Source organism: Chelonoidis abingdonii, chromosome 4, assembly GCF_003597395.2.
Source record: "Chelonoidis abingdonii isolate Lonesome George chromosome 4, CheloAbing_2.0, whole genome shotgun sequence".
Taxonomy (NCBI): domain Eukaryota; kingdom Metazoa; phylum Chordata; order Testudines; family Testudinidae; genus Chelonoidis; species Chelonoidis abingdonii.
Window position 1 is genome coordinate 54,905,677 of NC_133772.1, and position 19,544 is coordinate 54,925,220.

The 19,544-nt window shown below is 40.0% G+C and overlaps 1 protein-coding gene across 8 annotated transcripts in view; it reads left to right on the forward strand.

The window, feature by feature from the left end:
• MICAL2 (microtubule associated monooxygenase, calponin and LIM domain containing 2) overlaps positions 1-19,544 on the forward strand; it is a 190,145-nt gene that overhangs the window by 59,813 nt on the left and 110,788 nt on the right. For all 8 annotated transcript variants that reach the window (XM_075065181.1, XM_032791802.2, XM_075065182.1 and 5 more), the window contains exons 3-11: positions 2,175-2,382; positions 6,782-6,898; positions 8,853-8,954; positions 11,162-11,317; positions 12,391-12,491; positions 15,909-16,166; positions 17,738-17,853; positions 19,063-19,189; positions 19,402-19,492. In XM_075065181.1, the coding sequence (XP_074921282.1) occupies positions 2,175-2,382; positions 6,782-6,898; positions 8,853-8,954; positions 11,162-11,317; positions 12,391-12,491; positions 15,909-16,166; positions 17,738-17,853; positions 19,063-19,189; positions 19,402-19,492 (1,276 nt within the window). The remainder of the gene's footprint in view (positions 1-2,174; positions 2,383-6,781; positions 6,899-8,852; positions 8,955-11,161; positions 11,318-12,390; positions 12,492-15,908; positions 16,167-17,737; positions 17,854-19,062; positions 19,190-19,401; positions 19,493-19,544) is intronic.

Sequence of the window (19,544 nt, forward strand, 5' to 3'; positions counted from 1 at the left end):
GTTGTCTCTTTCACTACTTAATTAAGGTAGAAGCCTCAACACTGTAAAAAATTATCTTTGCAATAGATTCTTGCTGTTCTTGGCTCCAGAAGTTTCCAAAATGGATAATAAATTGTCAGGAGGAGTGAGCTGTACATCACTGGAAAAGCTCTCCTGATAAACCAAAGAGCAAATATCTCTAAGACATGCAAATATCTATGTTTATAGATGGTAACCATGGATGGTGACAAAAATACAATTACTTTTCACAGTGCCCCTATGCAAGTTGGAAGATATCTTGTCGGGTGGGGGGAGGAGGAGGAATTCTCTCTCTCTCTCTCTCTCTCTCTCTCTCTCAAATTTGAATACATTCATTCCTACAGCACCATAAGGAAATGTCAGTGTGTGGGGTTTTATTAGTTGGCAACAGCCACTATGACTAAATCTCAAAATACTACTTTAAAAAAAATGCATGTATTTATATATAATATTTCTTGTCCGCCAGAAAAATTCTGATCAATCCATGTATGGTCTGTATTTGCAAAGTGCTGCTAACTGCTTGCTCAACATTACTGGAAAACTGCATAGCTGTAAATGTATTCACTTACTTGTCAGAACTCAGAGTTCCCATGTTAATCTCATAACAAGTATGTGCAGAGAGGAACTGACCCAGCCTCTGTCAGTAATCCCACTCTCTGACCCTGGTAAAATCTGTGCTTTATTTTCTTCCTTTATATAATTAGATCCATTGATGTTTTCTTAGTATGTAGCATATAATGTGGTATGTTACTCTGAAAGTACAAGCTAAAAATGTATTTTAGGAGTAAGCAAGCCTGGGAAATGGATGATGGAACTGATTTAGTTTTAATTACTAGTACTTTAATATCTGTAGCATTATTTTTTAAAATCTACAGTACCTGTTCATTCTGTGGAAATTCCACTATTGAATTTTTAGAATATTTTACTTTTGAAAAAGATAACTGTATCTCTTCTCATCATTGGTTTACATTAAAGCCTGTGCCAAATCATTTTAATCTGAAATGTAAAACTGTAAAGTAAATGGACAGACCAAAACAAATAAATAACCCTACTGTTATGAAAAAGAATTGTAATTAGAACCAGACTTTCTGTAAACACATTCAACTAGGTTTGAAGTCCTTGCTTTTGAAACTGTAATCACTGTCTGGCTATGTGTGAGAGAACCAAAGGAGCATGCTTTGATTGTGAGATAATGCAGTTGTACTTATAGCATAGGACAACATCTATCTCGTAGTCAGAACTCTCTGAATTAGGTCATGCACACCTCAGCGGTCAGCAGGCTTCATTTGTTACCTAAACTGTTTTGCTTCTCTAATAATTTGAAGTTATATATATCAAGAAGGGCTGTTTAGAATCAAACAATTTCTGGTAACGAAGTCAGAAAATGTAAGCATCTGATGCACGTGTAGTTTTCCAGAAATCGCAGCTTTCTGGCTTGTAGAAACAAAGCTGCAGGCCAAAACATGTATAGATGAGATTTGTGCTTAGACACTTTGAAAATCCCACCCTTAGGACCTAAATGTGGACATAAGAGCCTAATTTTAAAATCCCATTTTTGAATATATTGGTCAGTCTTAAAACAAAGTAGAACAGGCCCAGTTCACAAGTACTGTAAATCAGGGTAGGTCTAATGTCAGTGGAGCTATGTTGACTTACACCAGTTTACGATCTCATCCATGGAATTCAGAACACTGGCTGTGCTACAGAAGATTGCAATAGCATGTTGATGTGCCTCTCTTTTTTTAATCTGCTTTGAAACCATTTATTCTTCATTTCCAAGTCTCTACTGCAAGTAATTTTGAAATAACTGTTATCCTTAAAATTTATTTACATCTGCTTCGAGCTGGATGAAATCATTTTGAATAATTTTTTACTATATTTTTTCAATCAGTTTTTCAATGGGTACTTACTTTGATGTCTGTGTACGAGACATTTGCCAAATTCTATAAATAGTTGAACACCTTCCATTAAGTAAAATATTTGATGAATATGACTGCTTCATTTTGTCAATAGTGTACTTGAATATTTGTGGAGGTATATGATCAGCTCTTGATACAGTAGCATTACTTCAGTGGACAGTTTACATCCTTGAGGTGACTTGGCAATTTTATATTGACTTCCATTTGCATGAACAAACTTCTTCTTTCCTCCCTCAGTGTTTGATTATTGGAGGTGGTCCATGTGGTTTGCGGACTGCCATAGAGCTTGCCTTTCTGGGAGCCAAGGTTGTAGTTGTGGAGAAGCGGGACACTTTCTCCAGAAACAATGTACTGCATCTCTGGCCTTTTACAATCCATGACCTCCGGGGTTTGGGAGCGAAAAAATTTTATGGAAAATTCTGCGGAGGATCTATTGACCATATCAGTAAGTACCAGTGACTATATGCAAATGTACAATTTTGTTGAATGCTTGCTATGCAGAAAACTTACTTCAGAAATCTTAATAGAGATCTTTTCTGGACTTGCTGTGTAGTGTTTCTTTACCAAGATAGTAATGATACATCCTGAATACACACACACAGAAAAATCCCAAAAGTCAAGCGCTTGTGATTTGCCAAAATTGCATAATCTTATTTGAATGATAACCTACACTGCTCATCTTTAAGAGAAACCTCGTGTGGATGTTTTTTTTAATTGGTGTCCAGAACCAGTTTAACAGACTTCATTTTAAGCTGCCTTTGAAAATGTACTCTAAAAATAAAAGGTTTTACAGTTGTATGAATGATACTGCTGCTTTATATCTAGTGCCTTAATTGTACTACGTGCCTTACAAAATACTGAAAAGGGGATGATGCCTACCCAAAAGGGATTTTAACTTAACTTGGACAAAAACAAACCTTTTGGACAGCATCTTGACTGTGGGAATGTTTGCCGATATTATTGAGGAAGAGAACTTCTAGAGAAAATGGTACCAAAAATAGTAAACCAAATGTCTTAACAAAAACCATGGAAGTGAACTTTGATCACCTTGGGCGGGGGTTGGGGGTGGGGAGGTGCTATCTGCTTTTTCTTAAAAAGCAGATGGGATGGAGGAGAGTGACATCTGATTGTGTGGCTATCTGTTTTTATTTGAATGTGTATTCATCACAATATAACTAGATGTAATTTCGATGTATATTTGTTGACTGATATGAGTTAGATAGTGGGTTGGTAAACAAATGTCCTTTATATATGAAGGTTGAAAGCCTGGCCCCAGAGAAGTCAATGGGAGTTTTGTCACTTACTCTATGGGACAGGATTTCATCTATAATATCCAAACATAAGGATACAGGACATACTTTTACACTGATAAGCATCCTGAACAAGTAGGCAGACCTGGTGGCTGAACTTTGACTTTGTTCCCACCCACAATATTTCACATTTTGGGACAATGTATACCTTCAAGTTAGGGCACCGCTATGGGTACCCACATGGCTCCACAGTATGCCAACATTTTTATGGCTGACTTAGAATGTTTCCTGAGCTCTCATCCCCTAACGCTCCTACTCTACTTGTGCTACATTGATGACATCTTCATCATCTGGACCCATGGAAAAGAAGCCCTTGAGGAATTCCATCATGATCCCAACAATTTCCATCCCAACAATTTCCATCCCATCATCAATCTCAGCCTGGATCGATCCACACAAGAGATCCACTTCCTGGATGCTACAGTGCTAATAAATGATGGTCACATAAACGCTACCCTATATCAGAAACTTACTAACTGCTGTACTTACCTTCATGCCTCCAGCTTTCATCCAGACCACATGGCACGATCCAGTGTCTACAGCCAAGCTCTAAGATACAGATTTCCTCCAATCCCTCAGACAGAGACAAACACCTACAAGATCTCTGTCAAGCATTCTTAAAACTAAAATACCCACCTGATGAAGTGAAGAAACAGATTGGCAGAGCCAGAAGAATACCCAGAAGTCACCTACTACAGGACAGGCCCACCAAAGAAAGTAACAGAATGCCACTAGCTGTCACCTTCAGCCCCCAACTAAAACCTCTCCAGCTCATCATCAGGGATCTACAACCTATCCTGAAAGAGGATCCCTCACTCTCACAGATCTTGGGAGACAGGCCAGTCCTCGCTTATAGACAGCCCCCCAACCTTAAGCAAATACTCATCAACAAAAACACTAAGCCAGGAACCTATCCTGGCAACAAAGCCTGTTGCCAATTCTGTCCACATATCTATTCAAGGGACACCGTCACAGGATCTAATCACAGCCACACCATCAGAGGCTTGTTCACCTGCACATCTACCAATGTGATATGCCATCATGTGCCAGCAATGCCCTTCTGTCATGTACATTGGCCAAACCAGACAGACTCTGCGCAAAAGAATAAATGGACACAAATCAGACGTCAAGAATTAGAACATTTCAAAGACCAGTTAGAGAGCACTTCAGCCTTCCTGGTCACTCAATTACAGACCTAAAAGTTGCAATTCTTCAACAAAACTTCAAAAACAGACTGCAATGAGAAACTTCAGAACTGGAATTAATTTGCAAACTGGACACCGTTAAATTAGGCTTGAAATAAAGACTGGGAGTGGATGGGTCATTACCAACATAAAAACAATTTCCTGTGCTTATTTTCCCCCTACTGTTACTCACCTTCTTGTCAACGGTTTGAAATGGGCCATCCTGATTATCACTACAAAAGTTTTTTTTCTCCTGCTAATAATAGCCTGCCTCGTTAGAGTGATCTGGAAACACCATGGGGTGGTGTGTGTGTGTGTGTGTGTGTGATATGTATATCTTCCTACTGTATTTTCCACTCCATGCATCGATGAAGTGGAGTTTAGCCCGCGAAGTTGTGTCCCAAATAAATTTGTTAGTCTCTAAGGTGCTCCTTGTTCTTTTTACATAAATCAAAAAGTTTGTAGAAACCAAAATGTGCTTCCCAACTCTCTTATTATAGATGGGGCTGGCAGAACTACCTATTAATAAGAGTGCTTGACACTTTCCATTTTTTAAGACCCTGTTTTCAGTTGCTTATAACTTTACCAAATTTTAGCTCTTCGGGCTGCAATTTTCTATGGCAAGTGTCTGTGTCAGGATGAATTTTATTTGGAAATTTTTAGACAAAATGGTTCAGCTGTTTCCTAGAATGAGGTTAGGGATAAAGACTCTGGTGAACTTTTCTATGAGAAGCGCTCTAGCGTCTCCATAGTTTGGAGCAGAGACTTGAAATTTGGCAGGGAAGTGGCTATTGTGTCAGGGATGTTTGCTTTCCCCCTGAAAAACTGCCAAAATTTGGCTAAGGTATAAGCCTTTGAAACATTGCAGTAGGGCATCTTCTGTAGGTATTTACTACATCTGAATCTCTCTCCTGCACTCTCAGTGCTTTTCTTGCTGGCATTCTAGCAGTGTGGAGGAGAAAACTACCTGAATCAACTGCAGAGGGGACAAGAGCCAAACTTGGAGCAGCGCCAGGGGGAGCAAAAAATGGGAAAAGGAGCCTTTGGGGTGTAGAAATGGCTGAACTAAGAGACTGGGATGAGAACATGAGGAATGGGGGCTGCGATTGGCTACATGAGAAAAATGGGACTGGTATGAGGAGCCTGAGGTTGGGAAGAGATGGGACTAGAGTAGGGCAAAGTTTTGTGGGGAAGGGGCAAAAGAGTTGAGCTTGGGGAATGGCCAGAAAAATCTGTGCCCACTAGAGGTTGAAATAGAGCACTGTCCCCTCCAGAGCTTGAAATGGAAATGAAGATTCCTCTGCTTTCCGCAAATATCTGTGAAATCCTGTGTGCGTGTCTCATCCCCTCTACTGCTAGTCCGCACAGGGGACGACAACTTGCTGCTGCTGTCATTTACTCTGTTAGCTCACATGGCACAGGATTGTGTGTTGGATCAAAACTACATTGAAAGAACATGATTAGGGTTGCAGAATCAAGCAAGTGAGGAAATACAAAGGTATTTAGTATTAAGGTTGCCTATGCAATCTTAATTGAGCCACCTTGGTCATATGCATTATGCTACGGTCTTTAACTACATAACATACTATTTTTTTCCACAGGACCCCTTAATTCAGAGCACAGGTTGGACCTGTTATGTGATGAATCCGAGTCGTGTAGTAAAGGAGATTATCTGTAGAACTGCTACTTCAGATGCATAAGTTGGAAGTAATGTATTGAATGAGGCAGGGGATTGGAGGAAGAGAAGGGATGATCTCTTGGTTCAGGCAGTGAAATGCTGCCCTGGGAAGTACCCGTGCCCTGCCACAGAGTGATTCTGGGCAAGTCACTTAAACCAAAGTTTTCACAGGTGGTTGTAAATTGTGTGTATGTGCCTCATTTTCTGGGTGCCTGTCTTGAGACCCTGGGCCCCATTTTACAAATGGGGAACTGAGACAAAGAGAGATTAAGGCAAAAAAAAAAATCCACTAATTTTGGATACCCAATTTGACATGCTAAGAACCTAATTTTTTCAGAGTGCTTAGCATTGTTTTAATACTCAATAGCTTCAAAACACAGTTCTCGCTGTCTTCAGTTGCGAGCACTCAACACTTTTGCAAATCAGGTCTCAGGGTCTCAAGTGAGGCACCCAGAAAATGAGGAGAACACAGTTAACGACCACCTGTGAAAAGTTAGACTCAAGTGACTTGCGTAGTCTCTAGGGACTCCAGCAGAGAAACTGAAAACATGTCATGTATCTGTACAGTGCCTAGCACACTATGAGGGCCCCAGGTGCTACCACAATATTAATTTAATAAAGGAAATGCTGTTGCATAGCCTAAAATGACAAATGTGTTATCACTGTTCACAGGTATTCGACAACTTCAGCTTATCCTCTTCAAAGTTGCACTTATGCTGGGAATTGAAATCCACGTGAACGTAGAGTTTGTGAAGGTTCTGGAACCTCCTGAAGATCAAGAAAACCAAAGTACAACTGATTTGTGACTTCAAATAATAGAATTAAGAAGCCAGTAACTTTGTCCTATTGAATTACTCTCATAGTATGAAATAACTGTTATCATATGTGAAATAATTTCTAATCAAGCCAAGGTTGCACACTTCCTGTTAAACAAACTTTGTGCCTTTCTTATGAAACGGTGTATAGAATCGCAAGCATGATAACTGTCATTGTATCAATACACTGATCCATTTAAAAAATATGCCCTAGCCAGAAAAGTAGAGGTTTCTCACTATACCTGTTGGCATGTGCTTGAGGTTTTGTAGGGAGGTTAGTATGGCCAGCTGCTGTATTCTTGGCATGAGAATTTTCGATAGAGAAATATGAATTTTGAGGATGTCTTTAAGCCCCATGAGCCAGTGTTGCTCTTTCTTCCGTTGTAGGTGACTCCCATTGACAGTTAGTACCCTATCAGAAGTTAGTCATTCTCATTGAATGGTATTTACCAGTATGTATAAATAACGCTGCGAGTCTGTCATGGATTCCGTGACTTTCCAGGACTTATGTCGTGGCCGGTGCGCCTGGCCAGGGGGCCGCCTGGCCAGGGGGCCACCAGACCAGTTCAGGCAGCCCCTGGGCCAGCTGCACTAGCCACTTCTGGGGCAGTCTTGGGCCACTGGCTCCCCCACAGCAGCAGCAGGAGGAATTTTGAGTGTGGGATGGGGCTCAGGACTGGGGATTGGAGCACTGGAGGGAATGAGGGGGCTCTGGGTAGCACTTCCCTTGGGGGGGGGGAGCTCCCCAGTAAAGGTGCAACATGACCCTCCTTCCCTCAGCTCCTAGTTCTGTGCACTGCCTCCACCTGCAGGCACCACCTCTGCAGCTCCCATTTGGCCATAGTTCCCAGACAATGGGAGCTGTGGAGCTGGCTCTTGAGGTGGGGGTAGTGTGCGGAGCTAGGAGCTGAGGGAAGGACATATCCCCACTCCCAGGGAGCCGCAAGGAGCTGGGTAGGGAGCCTGCCAGCCCTGTCAAGTTCTGCCCCCTAGCACTGCCATCCCCCTCACCCAGCACTGGGGGAGGGGGGTCCTGGGCTGCCTCCCCCCCCTCGCCCATGAGCACCTGTGGCTCTTCTTCTCCCCCCACCTCCCTCACTCAAAGATTTCGTCAGGTATACGTATAGTACAAGTCATGGGCCATGAATTTTTGTTTACTGCCCATGACCTGTCCATGAATTTTACTAAAAATACCTGTGACTAAAACATAGCCTTAGTTTGTAACATGTCGTGCAAAATTTAATACAGAGTGAGCAAGTTTTCCATTTTATATCTTGGTAGCTAATACTACTTCTGTGTTTTTAACTGACTGTGAGTAGATGAAATGAGATAAAGGGATAGTAGTTATGATTGTTCATATTTGTATTTAGAATATTTGTCATTAATGTAAGTACAGGTAATACAAACATTTTCAGATTCTGTTTTAGGTTAATGAAAGTGATGCATCTTTCTCTAAAAGGTTATAGCATTTTGGCTAGATTTTATTTTCCCCTCTCTTTGTGTTAGATTAATTGGAATCTGCTTAGCAGTTTTTTTAAAATAAAACTACTTAGATCCAATTCTGCAAACACTTACACATGAGTGAGTTGTCGCATTGAGTTCAAGGTGGAACTACCCACGTGAGTAAAATCACTTGTGTATGTATTCACAAGATTGGGCCCATAGTCAACATAATGTTTTATACGATCTGAATGAAGGTGTTCCTTTCTGCCGTCAGCTTGCAAGCTTAACTCTCATTGACGTTCATAGGAGTTACATGCAGCTTTGACATCAGTGGAAGTTGTATGCAGATGTCTGAGGGCAGAATTTGGTTCAGTTTGAAAGGAAAATAGACTTTTTTAAATCCTAGTTGCTTTCCTTCACATTCTAACAATGCTTCTTCTGTAACAGCACAATATCTGAATAAGTTGTATTACTTGTTTCTTTAGAGATAGGTTGGCGGGCTGAATTTCTCCCAATGGATCACCCTCTGTCAGCATTTGAATTTGATGTTGTTGTTGGTGCAGATGGTCGCAGGAACACTTTAGAAGGTGAGTAAAAAGATATTCTTAAGCTCAATAACTGTCTTAAAGTACAGTGAAAAGGCTAAGAGCTACGGAGAACAGAAGGGAATGGGTTCTCTCCCTATCCCTCTCCCTCAATGCATAAGTGTTTGCGTATATGACAGTGGAAATTCCTTTATGGCGTATCTCCCGCCTTTTATTATAGTGTTTTCAGCTGTACCTCAACAAGTGAGACATTTACTTAATTACTGATTATTAGGGCCATCTCTGCCAATTTGTAGGTATCATATTGTGGTGGTCAGTACCATAAGTCCCTACTGCAAGGTTAACGAATAACATGCTGGTTTAATTTAAGGTGATTGACAAAAATGTGTTGGGAACCGCACATTCTTCATGTCGTTGTCTCATAGGTCAGCTGAATATACTTGAAATAATGATCATATGGTGACTGCCAGGTATTTAATGAACACAACAGAGGAGTTGTTCTTGGACGGTGGTGATTAATATCAGAAGCAGTCATTTCAGTAACAGATGTAAGAGATAATAAATAACTGGAAGGAAAGGAAGGTCCGGCTGCTATGTCTCTTACAGTCATCAAACAGAATTCCAACCCCCTGAGTTGCTTTTGTGAGTGAGACATTAGCTAAGCAGCTCTGGTGTCACATGAACAAACCTGTTACTTAATTACATGTTCTTCTTATAGCTTTAATTATACTCATGTTAGTTTCAACTCACCAAGATCCTGATTTTCCCTTTTTATTAGTCTTAGTTTTCTCCACGTCAGTTTTTTCTTCTATCTGCCAAACACAATACAGTGCTTATAGATCTCCCTCCCCCCCCTAACTTTTTAAAAGAAAATTTTGGTCACGCTTCCTTGGGTGTCTTTGCAGAAAGTCTGTTGCAGGATTCACACATCAGCAAAATAAAATTAATGCCAGTGTAACCTGTTGGGGGTTGCAGACACTAGCAAAAATCTTGATAGCCAGATTATTTCTTTAAAGGGGCCAAGAGAAAGTATTTGATGAACACGATAGTTTATCAGACTAAAGACCATTCATAAAATAGTGATAATTTGCACATTATATCTATCCCAAGCAAAGGGACACTAGAACAGAAACACACACACCTACAGACGCAGCAAAGAGTCTTGTGGCACCTTTATAGACTAACAGACATATTGGAGCATGAGCTTTCGTGGGTGAATACCCACTACATTGAATGCATGACCACCTACAGACAAATCACTACATATTGTGAATTTCTTCATTTTCCCTGATACTGACTATTAAATACACTAGCTGAAAGTCATAATTTTTGCCATTGGTTTAAACTACTTCCTACGATCCTGATCATGCAAACATGAGTCTGGTTAAGTTTACACACACACACACAGTTTTAATGGACTGCTCAAATGCATAAACATAAGTAGATGCATATTTGCTGGATCATGACCTACTATCTCACTCTCACACACGCTTTCCTTCTATCTTTCTCATAGTTGTAGGAGCCAAATATTTTTCATATTTTCTGTGTTCCTCCTTTTGATTGTTGACGACTTTATTTTATTTATTTATTTATTTATAAAACTAACCAAATAGTAAGTGCTACCAAAACTCTGGCTTTTTTGTTAAGTACTGTAGCTTTTACAAATATTCTCCCTCATGGTTTTAAAATTTTCAAGTAATGAATACATGGGTTTGTTTTTGCTCCACACTTCCCTCTTTCTCCCACTCCAGAATAAAATATAAACAACCACATGAAAATCCAACCTTCAACTTGATATTATATATCTTAATTACAGTACCATGCATGTATCTCCAGGTCTTTTGGGGATGGGGATATGCAGACACCTTGAAATGAAATGCGTGGGATTTCGGAAAAAAGGAGGAATCTACTGGCCATAAACTTGGGGCTGGATTGGTATATCTTTGTGAAAGAGAGTGTTGCCTTGAAGATTCCCCCATCTCAGAGGGTGTAAAAATTTTGGCTGGTTTTACACACCAGCCAGGGTTACAAGAACTTCTCTCTGGATTGCCAGTCTTAATTGTCACTGAAGAGGTATTGTTGGAGGGATGTAACCCAACTTTATTTAATAAGGTTGCAAAAGCTAAGTAGTAATACAGTATTTCAGAGCCTTTGAAATTAGCAGCCTTAAATTTTTCAAGATATGTGGGTCAGCCTCAACAAATGAACCTCACTGTTGCTGTAGTGTTAATTCTTCTCTTGTTCTCCAGGTTTTAGAAGGAAGGAGTTTCGTGGAAAGCTGGCTATAGCTATCACAGCCAACTTTATCAACAGAAACACAACTGCAGAAGCCAAGGTAGAGGAAATCAGTGGTGTCGCTTTCATCTTCAATCAAAAATTCTTCCAGGACCTTAAAGAGGAAACGGGTAGGTCCTCATTCTCATATTTTTTTTCATGACCAAACAAAATATACGGTAGGACAACTCGATATATAGATGACCACCCACCTACCCCCTCCAAAAATAGTTTATAATGTATTAAATAACATAAAGCAATAAAATTCTGCTGATTTCAAAGTCTTAGGGAGGGAGGTGTTCATACAATGGAATTTTTTTTATCATGGATGTTACCACATCCTAGATCTTTTGGTGTTTTCTTTTTTCTCAACTGGAAAAAATATTTTTGATACAAACTATAACTTTTTGTGAGAACATTCTCAATACCTAAAGATTTCCCATGAGGAGAGCATGCTTTGATTTCTTTGTATTAGTTCACGTATTGTATGTTTTAAGTACCTCCATAAAATATGCTCACTTGCTTTCTTGGAAGTGTCATTGTCTATTTGCTAAGAAAGTACTTTTTGAAGCGCATGTTGGTTTGCTGTCAATAGGCTTTTATATCACTTTAAAATAAAATATAAATAGTTGATTTAAAACCATTCACCGTAAATTATATAAACTGTATCTTGGATTAAACCTTCATCCTTGAGTGTGTGAAAAAAGGGCCCAGAATAGAGCAACATCCACTAGAAGTATACTAAGTGTATATACTTCCATTCCCTGGTTTCGGGGATTCCCACATTGCGGTCTGTATTTTAAATTAATGTTTTGGGCACCATGCGCTTGATCCTAGTCCAGTTTAAACCAATGAGCATTTTATTGGAGCCGTAGCTAGGCCTATGGCAACCTACACATTTTGCGTCAAGTATGGATCATATTTTCTCTTTCTTAGAAGATTATTTAGAATGCTAATAATAGCTGCAAATATTTTACAGCTGGTCAAGGACTTTCTTGTATTCGTGTTTTGGGGCCCCTTTGTTCTATGCACTCTGGAATCTCAGTTGGGGACTCCAAGTATTTATATTTGGGAGGTGCCTGAACTAAACTTAAATCAAAGATATTTGTGGGGACTATATCCATTATTGATGGTAAATGGCTAAACTAATGAAAACATTCATTTAAGTCAGGTTTTCTTCACAAATGTCTTGTTGTCTTTTCAGGAATTGACCTGGAGAATATTGTTTACTACAAAGATAGCACTCACTATTTTGTAATGACAGCAAAAAAGCAGAGTCTTCTGGACAAAGGAGTGATTATCAATGTATGTATAGATGCAGGGCAAAGCCCTCTGTTTTATTTGTTCTTTTATTTAGTTGGTTGAGACTACATGAGAGCAGCTGAACAGAAGGTTTTAATTGACTCATTTAATCACTTTATGATTAGAGTATGAATCACTTAAATGGTGGTTTACCCATTTTTGGTTGATATTTTTTTTTACAGTGAGAACACAAAACTCAGAGAACTGAAAATGGTACTGCTTAAGTGTGTCAGTTCAGAAACTAGTTGTAATATGATCTTGAGTCACCTTGGAAGAGTCATTGGCTACGCAGGCATTGATATCACTGAAGACAATAAACCTCAGTGACTAAAAAATCCAATTAGGGAAAACTGTGTATGCTCAACCAGCACACTGAGAGAGCCTAGGATAGAGTCCAACACTGAAATATTAAATTGTCCAAAATGGATGAAAGGCAACAGGAACGTCGCATCTAAACAAGTTGGCCTTTATAAACAAGTTTCAAAATACCTAGTAATTCTTGGGTGTCCAAACTGAGATGGTTTAAAAGGCCTTAATTTTCAGAAACTGAGCTTTTGGAAAATCAGGCCCCTTCGAGATGTTTTCTGTTAGGCATCCAAAAATCACTTGTCATTTTGTAACCTTGCCGGAATAGTCATAACAGACTAGAATCTTCCTGGGAGGAAAGGAAGTACCTGTATGTGAGCTTTCAGAATCTTGTTTGGCTTGTTGGTACTATTGATGAGAGACAGTTGCCACCCTTTTAGGAAACTGCTTCTCTGATCAGTCCTTGGTAATTATTTTCAGCTTAGAGTGTAGAAAAGAGTTCAGCGAGGCAGGGAGATTGGAGTATTCTCACCACTGTCACAACACTCCCACTTTGAGCAGCCTCCCCTTCATGACTTGCCACAGGCTGGGACTCTAGGACTTACCATCACACCAGTGGGCCACCCCAACCCTCCCAATCCTGAAAGATTTTCAGAACGGACCAGTCGATGGAACAAAATGACATCAGTCTCCAGGACTGTGACCCAGATGACTCCTGCGATGTGAATCTAAGGCTATGTCTTCACTACCCGCCATATCGGCGGGTAGCAATCGATTGCTCAGGGATCGATATATCGCATCTCATCTAGCTGTAGACGTAGCTGAAGTTGCGTATCTAAGATCGATTTTCCCCCGTAGTGTAGACCAGCCCTTAGACTCCTCTTTCCTGTCTTTCATTTTGTCTAAAGAGTCCATCTTAGTCACCAGGACAAATCTAACTTTGCAATGCTTTGCCATGACCACTTTTGAACTAAAAGCAATTTTTTGTGCAGCCTGACTTCAGGGTTGGGCTCGTTAGTTTTTGTTTAAATGCCTTCCATGGACTGCCCAGAGGACAACAGGGCAATCTAGCCAAACCCTTTTCCCTACCCAGGTGGGTAAAGCTGAGATACTGGAATGGCTAATTGGATCATGTGCCATGTGCTGTGACTGTGCCTTTCCAGCAACAGCACTGCAACCAAGTGACAGAAGCTGCATTTCCCAAACTTGAGCTAATCTTTTTTCTGTCCCTTGTAGACAGGATCAGACTTCAACAATAAAACCTGATCTCCCCAACAAAAACATTTAGTATTATTTTAGAGACTGACAAGTAGATTGTTCTCCTTTGGAAATAATGCCAGAAATTGTCCCGGGTTTCAAATGTTTTAGGTTTTTTGTTTTTTAAATTTTGTGGGAGGTGTTAGATGTACAACAAGCAAAACCAAATTCTTGTCAACAGAGCCATACAAATTTCTGTTCCTTTCATATTGCCACAAAACTAGCACAGTATCATCAAAGGAATTCTATTCTAAAAGCACTATCCCATTGTCTGGCCATGCAGGAAGAAAAACAGGAGGCAATGGATGTGGTTTGAGCAGGCTACAACTTGATTCACTTAAAATATCTGGGAGTACCTGGCAATAAATTGTGCAGTGCAGGATATAATTAAATTTCATCTCTTTGGGAGAGGTACTGTCAGTCCTCCCCTTTCCCAACCTGGTCCAAGCCAGCGCATTGCTGGGACCTTGCCTCCCTTTCCTCATATAAGAATTAAGGGGCCTGAAAAGGAAGAGCTAGACACTACAAGCCCTGAACCCTCCACTTAGCTTTCTTAAGTGCTGCTTTCCTCGAAATTCCCTTCCAATCCATTTTATCCAATAACTGTATCCTTTCCATACTGAGTATCTGCATTGGACATCTGCCACAAAGAGATACTACCTTGGCTGCCATACTGCTACCCTAGCTGGGTTCCCAGATATTTGCTGATATTTTTATCTAACATTAGGGAAAGACTGTTTCTTCCCCATTCAGATGGGTGTACCCCATTCTCCCTGAAGTTGGGCACCCAATAAAATATGTCCAGATGAAGCGGGTTTCTCTGGAACATCCCCTTCTCTGGTCACCTGGAAGGGCAGTATGCCCCCTCCTCCCCACCTGATCCACCCACTTCCTGTTCAGACTGCTCCAGCCAGGTAAACTTTCCCCTTCCTCCCTCTCTGCCGTCAATTGCAGAGAGGTCCCCCTATAGGGGCAACATTGCATGCAGCTGTTGTGAGGGCATTTGCACAGCATTCATCATTGCTTCTCTCATCTTAATCCTATTCCCAGGACTCTCTCACAAATATGTACATGTTCAAACAAATCCTGTTGTGGAGCTGGAGCCACTTAACCAAGGTCACAGGCAATTGGCACATCCACACCATTTCTTCGATCCATTTGTGTCTCGTGCTAAACGCAACCTGTCTAACGATAACTGGTCAGGGGTCTCATCCATGATTAAGTTGGCAAGCAGCATGTCCGATAAAGGAGTCTCTGTGAAGTTGAGCAGTTTTCCTCAAACAAATTCTTTCTTTGCCCAATTTATAGATATGTCTGTTTGTCTATTATGTCTTACTTACACAGTTCCATGTATATACAGTTCTAAGCTATAGGCTCATCGATATCTGGTCATATATTCCAGATTACTCATCACTCAATACGGTGACTCGCAAGTCCTAAAGTGCAATGTTATCAATAGTGATGGGAGACGAAAGATGGAATGCATTGCATACTGATAACTAACTGGTGGTGGTGATACCTTCTCAATAGGAGGGTAGTAAATTTACCAAAATAACATGTAGCTATGGGGAGGAGGGTGAGGAAAGCACCATCTTCCATTGTAAGTAGTAGTGCTTATTCGGCTTGCTTCATGGAGAGTTGTTGTTTCTGGATTGGGTTTAGTATATAGTTTAAAATATTAAGCAATGTGTTTTATATATTAACAAGCTTTCTAAATATTTAAGTAGCAGCCAAATTTCTCTCAGTACTTTGCCACTAAGATGTGATGTTGCCATCCGCTATGTGCTATTCTATTTTCTGTCCTTGCATCGGAATATTTTAAAATCTCTCATATTGCCGGTGTTTTTGTCTCTTCAGGACTATATTGATACCGAGATGCTTCTCTGTGGGGAAAACGTAAACCAGGACAATCTGCTGTCTTATGCAAGGGAAGCTGCAGACTTTGCAACCAATTACCAGCTGCCTTCCTTGGATTTTGCGATTAATCACTATGGGCAGCCAGACGTGGCTATGTTTGATTTTACTTCCATGTATGCCTCTGAAAATGCTGCACTTGTAAGAGAGAGGCACAGACATCAGCTCTTAGTTGCCCTTGTTGGAGATAGTTTACTTGAGGTATACCTAGCAGCAACAACAAAAAGCATTTTGAATTCCTTAAAGTAAAAATATGTTTTTATACTGGAAATGGAGTTTGGTTTGGTTTTGTTAAACCCCAGGTTCAGGTACTTTAGTAAATGCATTCAGATTGCTTATTTTGACATCATAATCATAAATCTTTCCTGAAAAGAATAAAATTAAGAAGATTCAGAAACCAGCTGAGCTGGTCAAATACTTAGTAATATCTAGTAACAGACAGCATTTTTACTTAGAAATGATGATCAAGCTTAATAACTATTTGTTTAAAGGGACACTGACAAGTTTTGAACTTTTTAAATGACTCATTTTTTAAAAGCTGCAATTTTTCATAGAATACCATTAAATAGAATGGCCGGATTTAATTTTTTTCTTCCATTCCTATAAGATTCTTTAAGGAGAAACAGGAAATAAGGGAGAAACAGTGAGGCTGCTTCTACATAAAACACTGGCAAATACCTAAAGTATAAAGAAACAAAAAATTCAGAGAAATATTTTGTTACATGCTGACTTCTTTAATTATAATAACCTTTAGGTGCCACTTTAAACTACAATGTGACTAAACTACAGTAGTTTGACAGACAACTTTATTTTTTTTAACTCGAAAGTTGGAGGGGGAGTGACTCCTTGTTGGTCATGTCAGCTGTACTAACTGTGGGCCCAGTACTGCAGACATTTGCTCATATGTGTAAGTTTAGCTACATGAGTAATTCCAGGGAAATCTTCAAAGGAGTTGCTTGTGTGTGTAAATGTTTAAGTTACTCATTATTATTCATGCTAGTAAATGTCTGTATCAGAGTATTGTGGCCTTATGGGCTTTCTTCAGCACGTCTCGTACGAAATGGAGTATGTGTTGATTACTTGGCTGACATATACACTCGCATTGCATTAGAGATGGCCTAAGAATGTCCGTGGACCCTCTATACTTTATCTTACTTACAATAAATGTTGTGAAATGTTGGTGCTTTTCTCTTTACACTGGAGTTTTCTCTCACTTTCATACTATAACTTGTAAGTAACTACTGCCTGGCTAATGATCTCTGATGTAGATTACACTTGTGTATATGACACAAGTTGTGTTTCACAGCTGAAAACAGGGAGCCAAGTCCTCGGTTGGTGTAAATGGTGTAGTTCCCTTGACTGCAGTCCCAGTTAGTCAGACTGTCCTGCTTTGTACTTTTGATGCTAGAAGTGTAGTTAGTGAACAAGCAGTGTACTCAGTATTGCCAACCCCCAATGTTCAGAAATCATCTATCAGATCCCCAAAACATTGTGAGATTGGCTTAAAAATCAGGAGGTGCTTTAAATATTAAGGAATGTTTGATCTTTCTGCTTCCCTTCTGGTTTTTGAATGGTTTAGGGTTCACATTTCCAGCTGTTCTCTGCGTAAGTGCTAGAAATTTTCTTTGGACAATGAATATACAAATGAAAAATGGAAAGCTGCGATTGTGAAAACCTAGCCTGCAAGCCCACCTGGCAACTGCTTTGGTGATAAGTCTCTTTTTAAGAAAGATGAGGGATAAATATGGCTAAACTGTAAATACTCTTTACAGCCCTTCTGGCCGATGGGTACTGGCTGTGCAAGAGGCTTCCTAGCTGCTTTTGATACAGCATGGATGGTGAAGAGCTGGGATCAAGGAAAACCCCCACTAGAGATCCTTGCTGAACGGTAAACACTCCCTTTCTTCTTCCCCTACCATTTAAGCAAATTTTAAGGGAATACGGTGATGGTAGAAGATGTTCAAGGAGCAGCCCAAGTAACAGAAATATTCCGCTTACCTGCGGTGACAGTCAATTCATTTAGGCTACTGAACAGTTTTCAGATGGCAGTGACTTCTAGGCCTGGTCCTGCAAGTTACACTCTGCTGGTGCAAGGGTCCATTGATATGGAGTAATCTGAAGGGTTAGGGCCTAAGTGACTATTGACCTGAACCAGATTGAATCTTTTGAGGAAGAGGTGAAAGGCCTGGTATCAAATGACCAGCCCTGCAGATCTTCTGGTCTCCAAGTACTTTTGTGAAATAATCTGCTTTTAGTCAAAGAACACACAAACAATGTCTTAGCAGCAGTAGTCTTCAGAATTGGCACCTCCATTTTTTAGCTGAGCCTTTTAGTTCATGCTGGGACCATGATGTGACTTTTATGGACTCTGTTAAATGTGCAGCAAGCAAGAATCTGCATAGCTTTTAATCATAAGTTCTTTTCTATAATCTATTATTCACTATCCTAAAAACTGTTATTAAAGGCACCAACAAAAATTTTTTTGAATGGCGATGGCCTGAATTTGCTGACCTTATTTAGTGGTTCCAGTGGCAAAGATTTGATACTGTTACAGCTAGTCAAGATGTTTTAGAAACTGATGTATGGTAGCTGTTTGGGAGCAGTATTGTTTGTGATAATTATGGGATCAGGACTATAAGTGCAGTGCTGTGTGAGGAATGAGAAAGCAGATGTTTATGGATGACTCAGAAACAGCGCAATCCCAAATGGAAAATTGAATGGAGTAACAAAGGAAGGGCCTAGTGGTTGGGTGAATTGCAGAATGACTGGATCCATTGCTGTTTTGTGGTAAAAGGAGACGTTACCCCTTGGGTGGAGATTAAAGCAAAACCAGATGTCTTTGCATGACGTAATCTTACTTTTTCTTGCTCTCTTCCTGCCTCAGGAAGATACAGGCATCATGTAAGTGTGTCTCTGGTTTGGAATAGAAAATGTCTCATGCTGAGACAGTATTGGCAGTTGGTGTCGATACAGGTTTAATGCAGGGTGCTAATCATTGACAGATTCTAAATAAAGGTGAAGGCAATTACAAAAGCAATGTAGGAAAAAAATGGTTGCACTCGGTCTTCAACTGACACTTTTTATTATTGTCTGTCAGAGAGAGCATTTATCGACTATTGCCCCAGACTACACCCGAAAATATCAACAAGAACTTTGACCAGTATACCATTGACCCAGGAACGCGCTATCCCAAGTTGAACTCCAGCTGTGTTCGACCTCATCAGGTCAGTTCTTTGAAGGCTCACTTTACAAGATCACAATTCAGTTTTGTCCCAAGAGTCATATGGCTGCAGTTGAAATGCTGCATAAACAAAACTTTCATGAGATTCTCTGGATGAGGTCAAATTATCCGATAAAGTTCACATGAAAAGAAAATATTATATTAAAATCACTTGCAGTGGTTCATGTACTCATGTTCAAATTGTTTTTGCTTTAGGTTAGACATTTGTATGTTACAAATGAGCTACAACAATGCCCTCTTGAAAGGGTCAGCTCTATTAGAAGATCAGTGAATGTCTCAAGGCATGGTATGTGAAATTTTCTGCCTAGTATGATTCTTTTACATTTAATGTTCAGAGT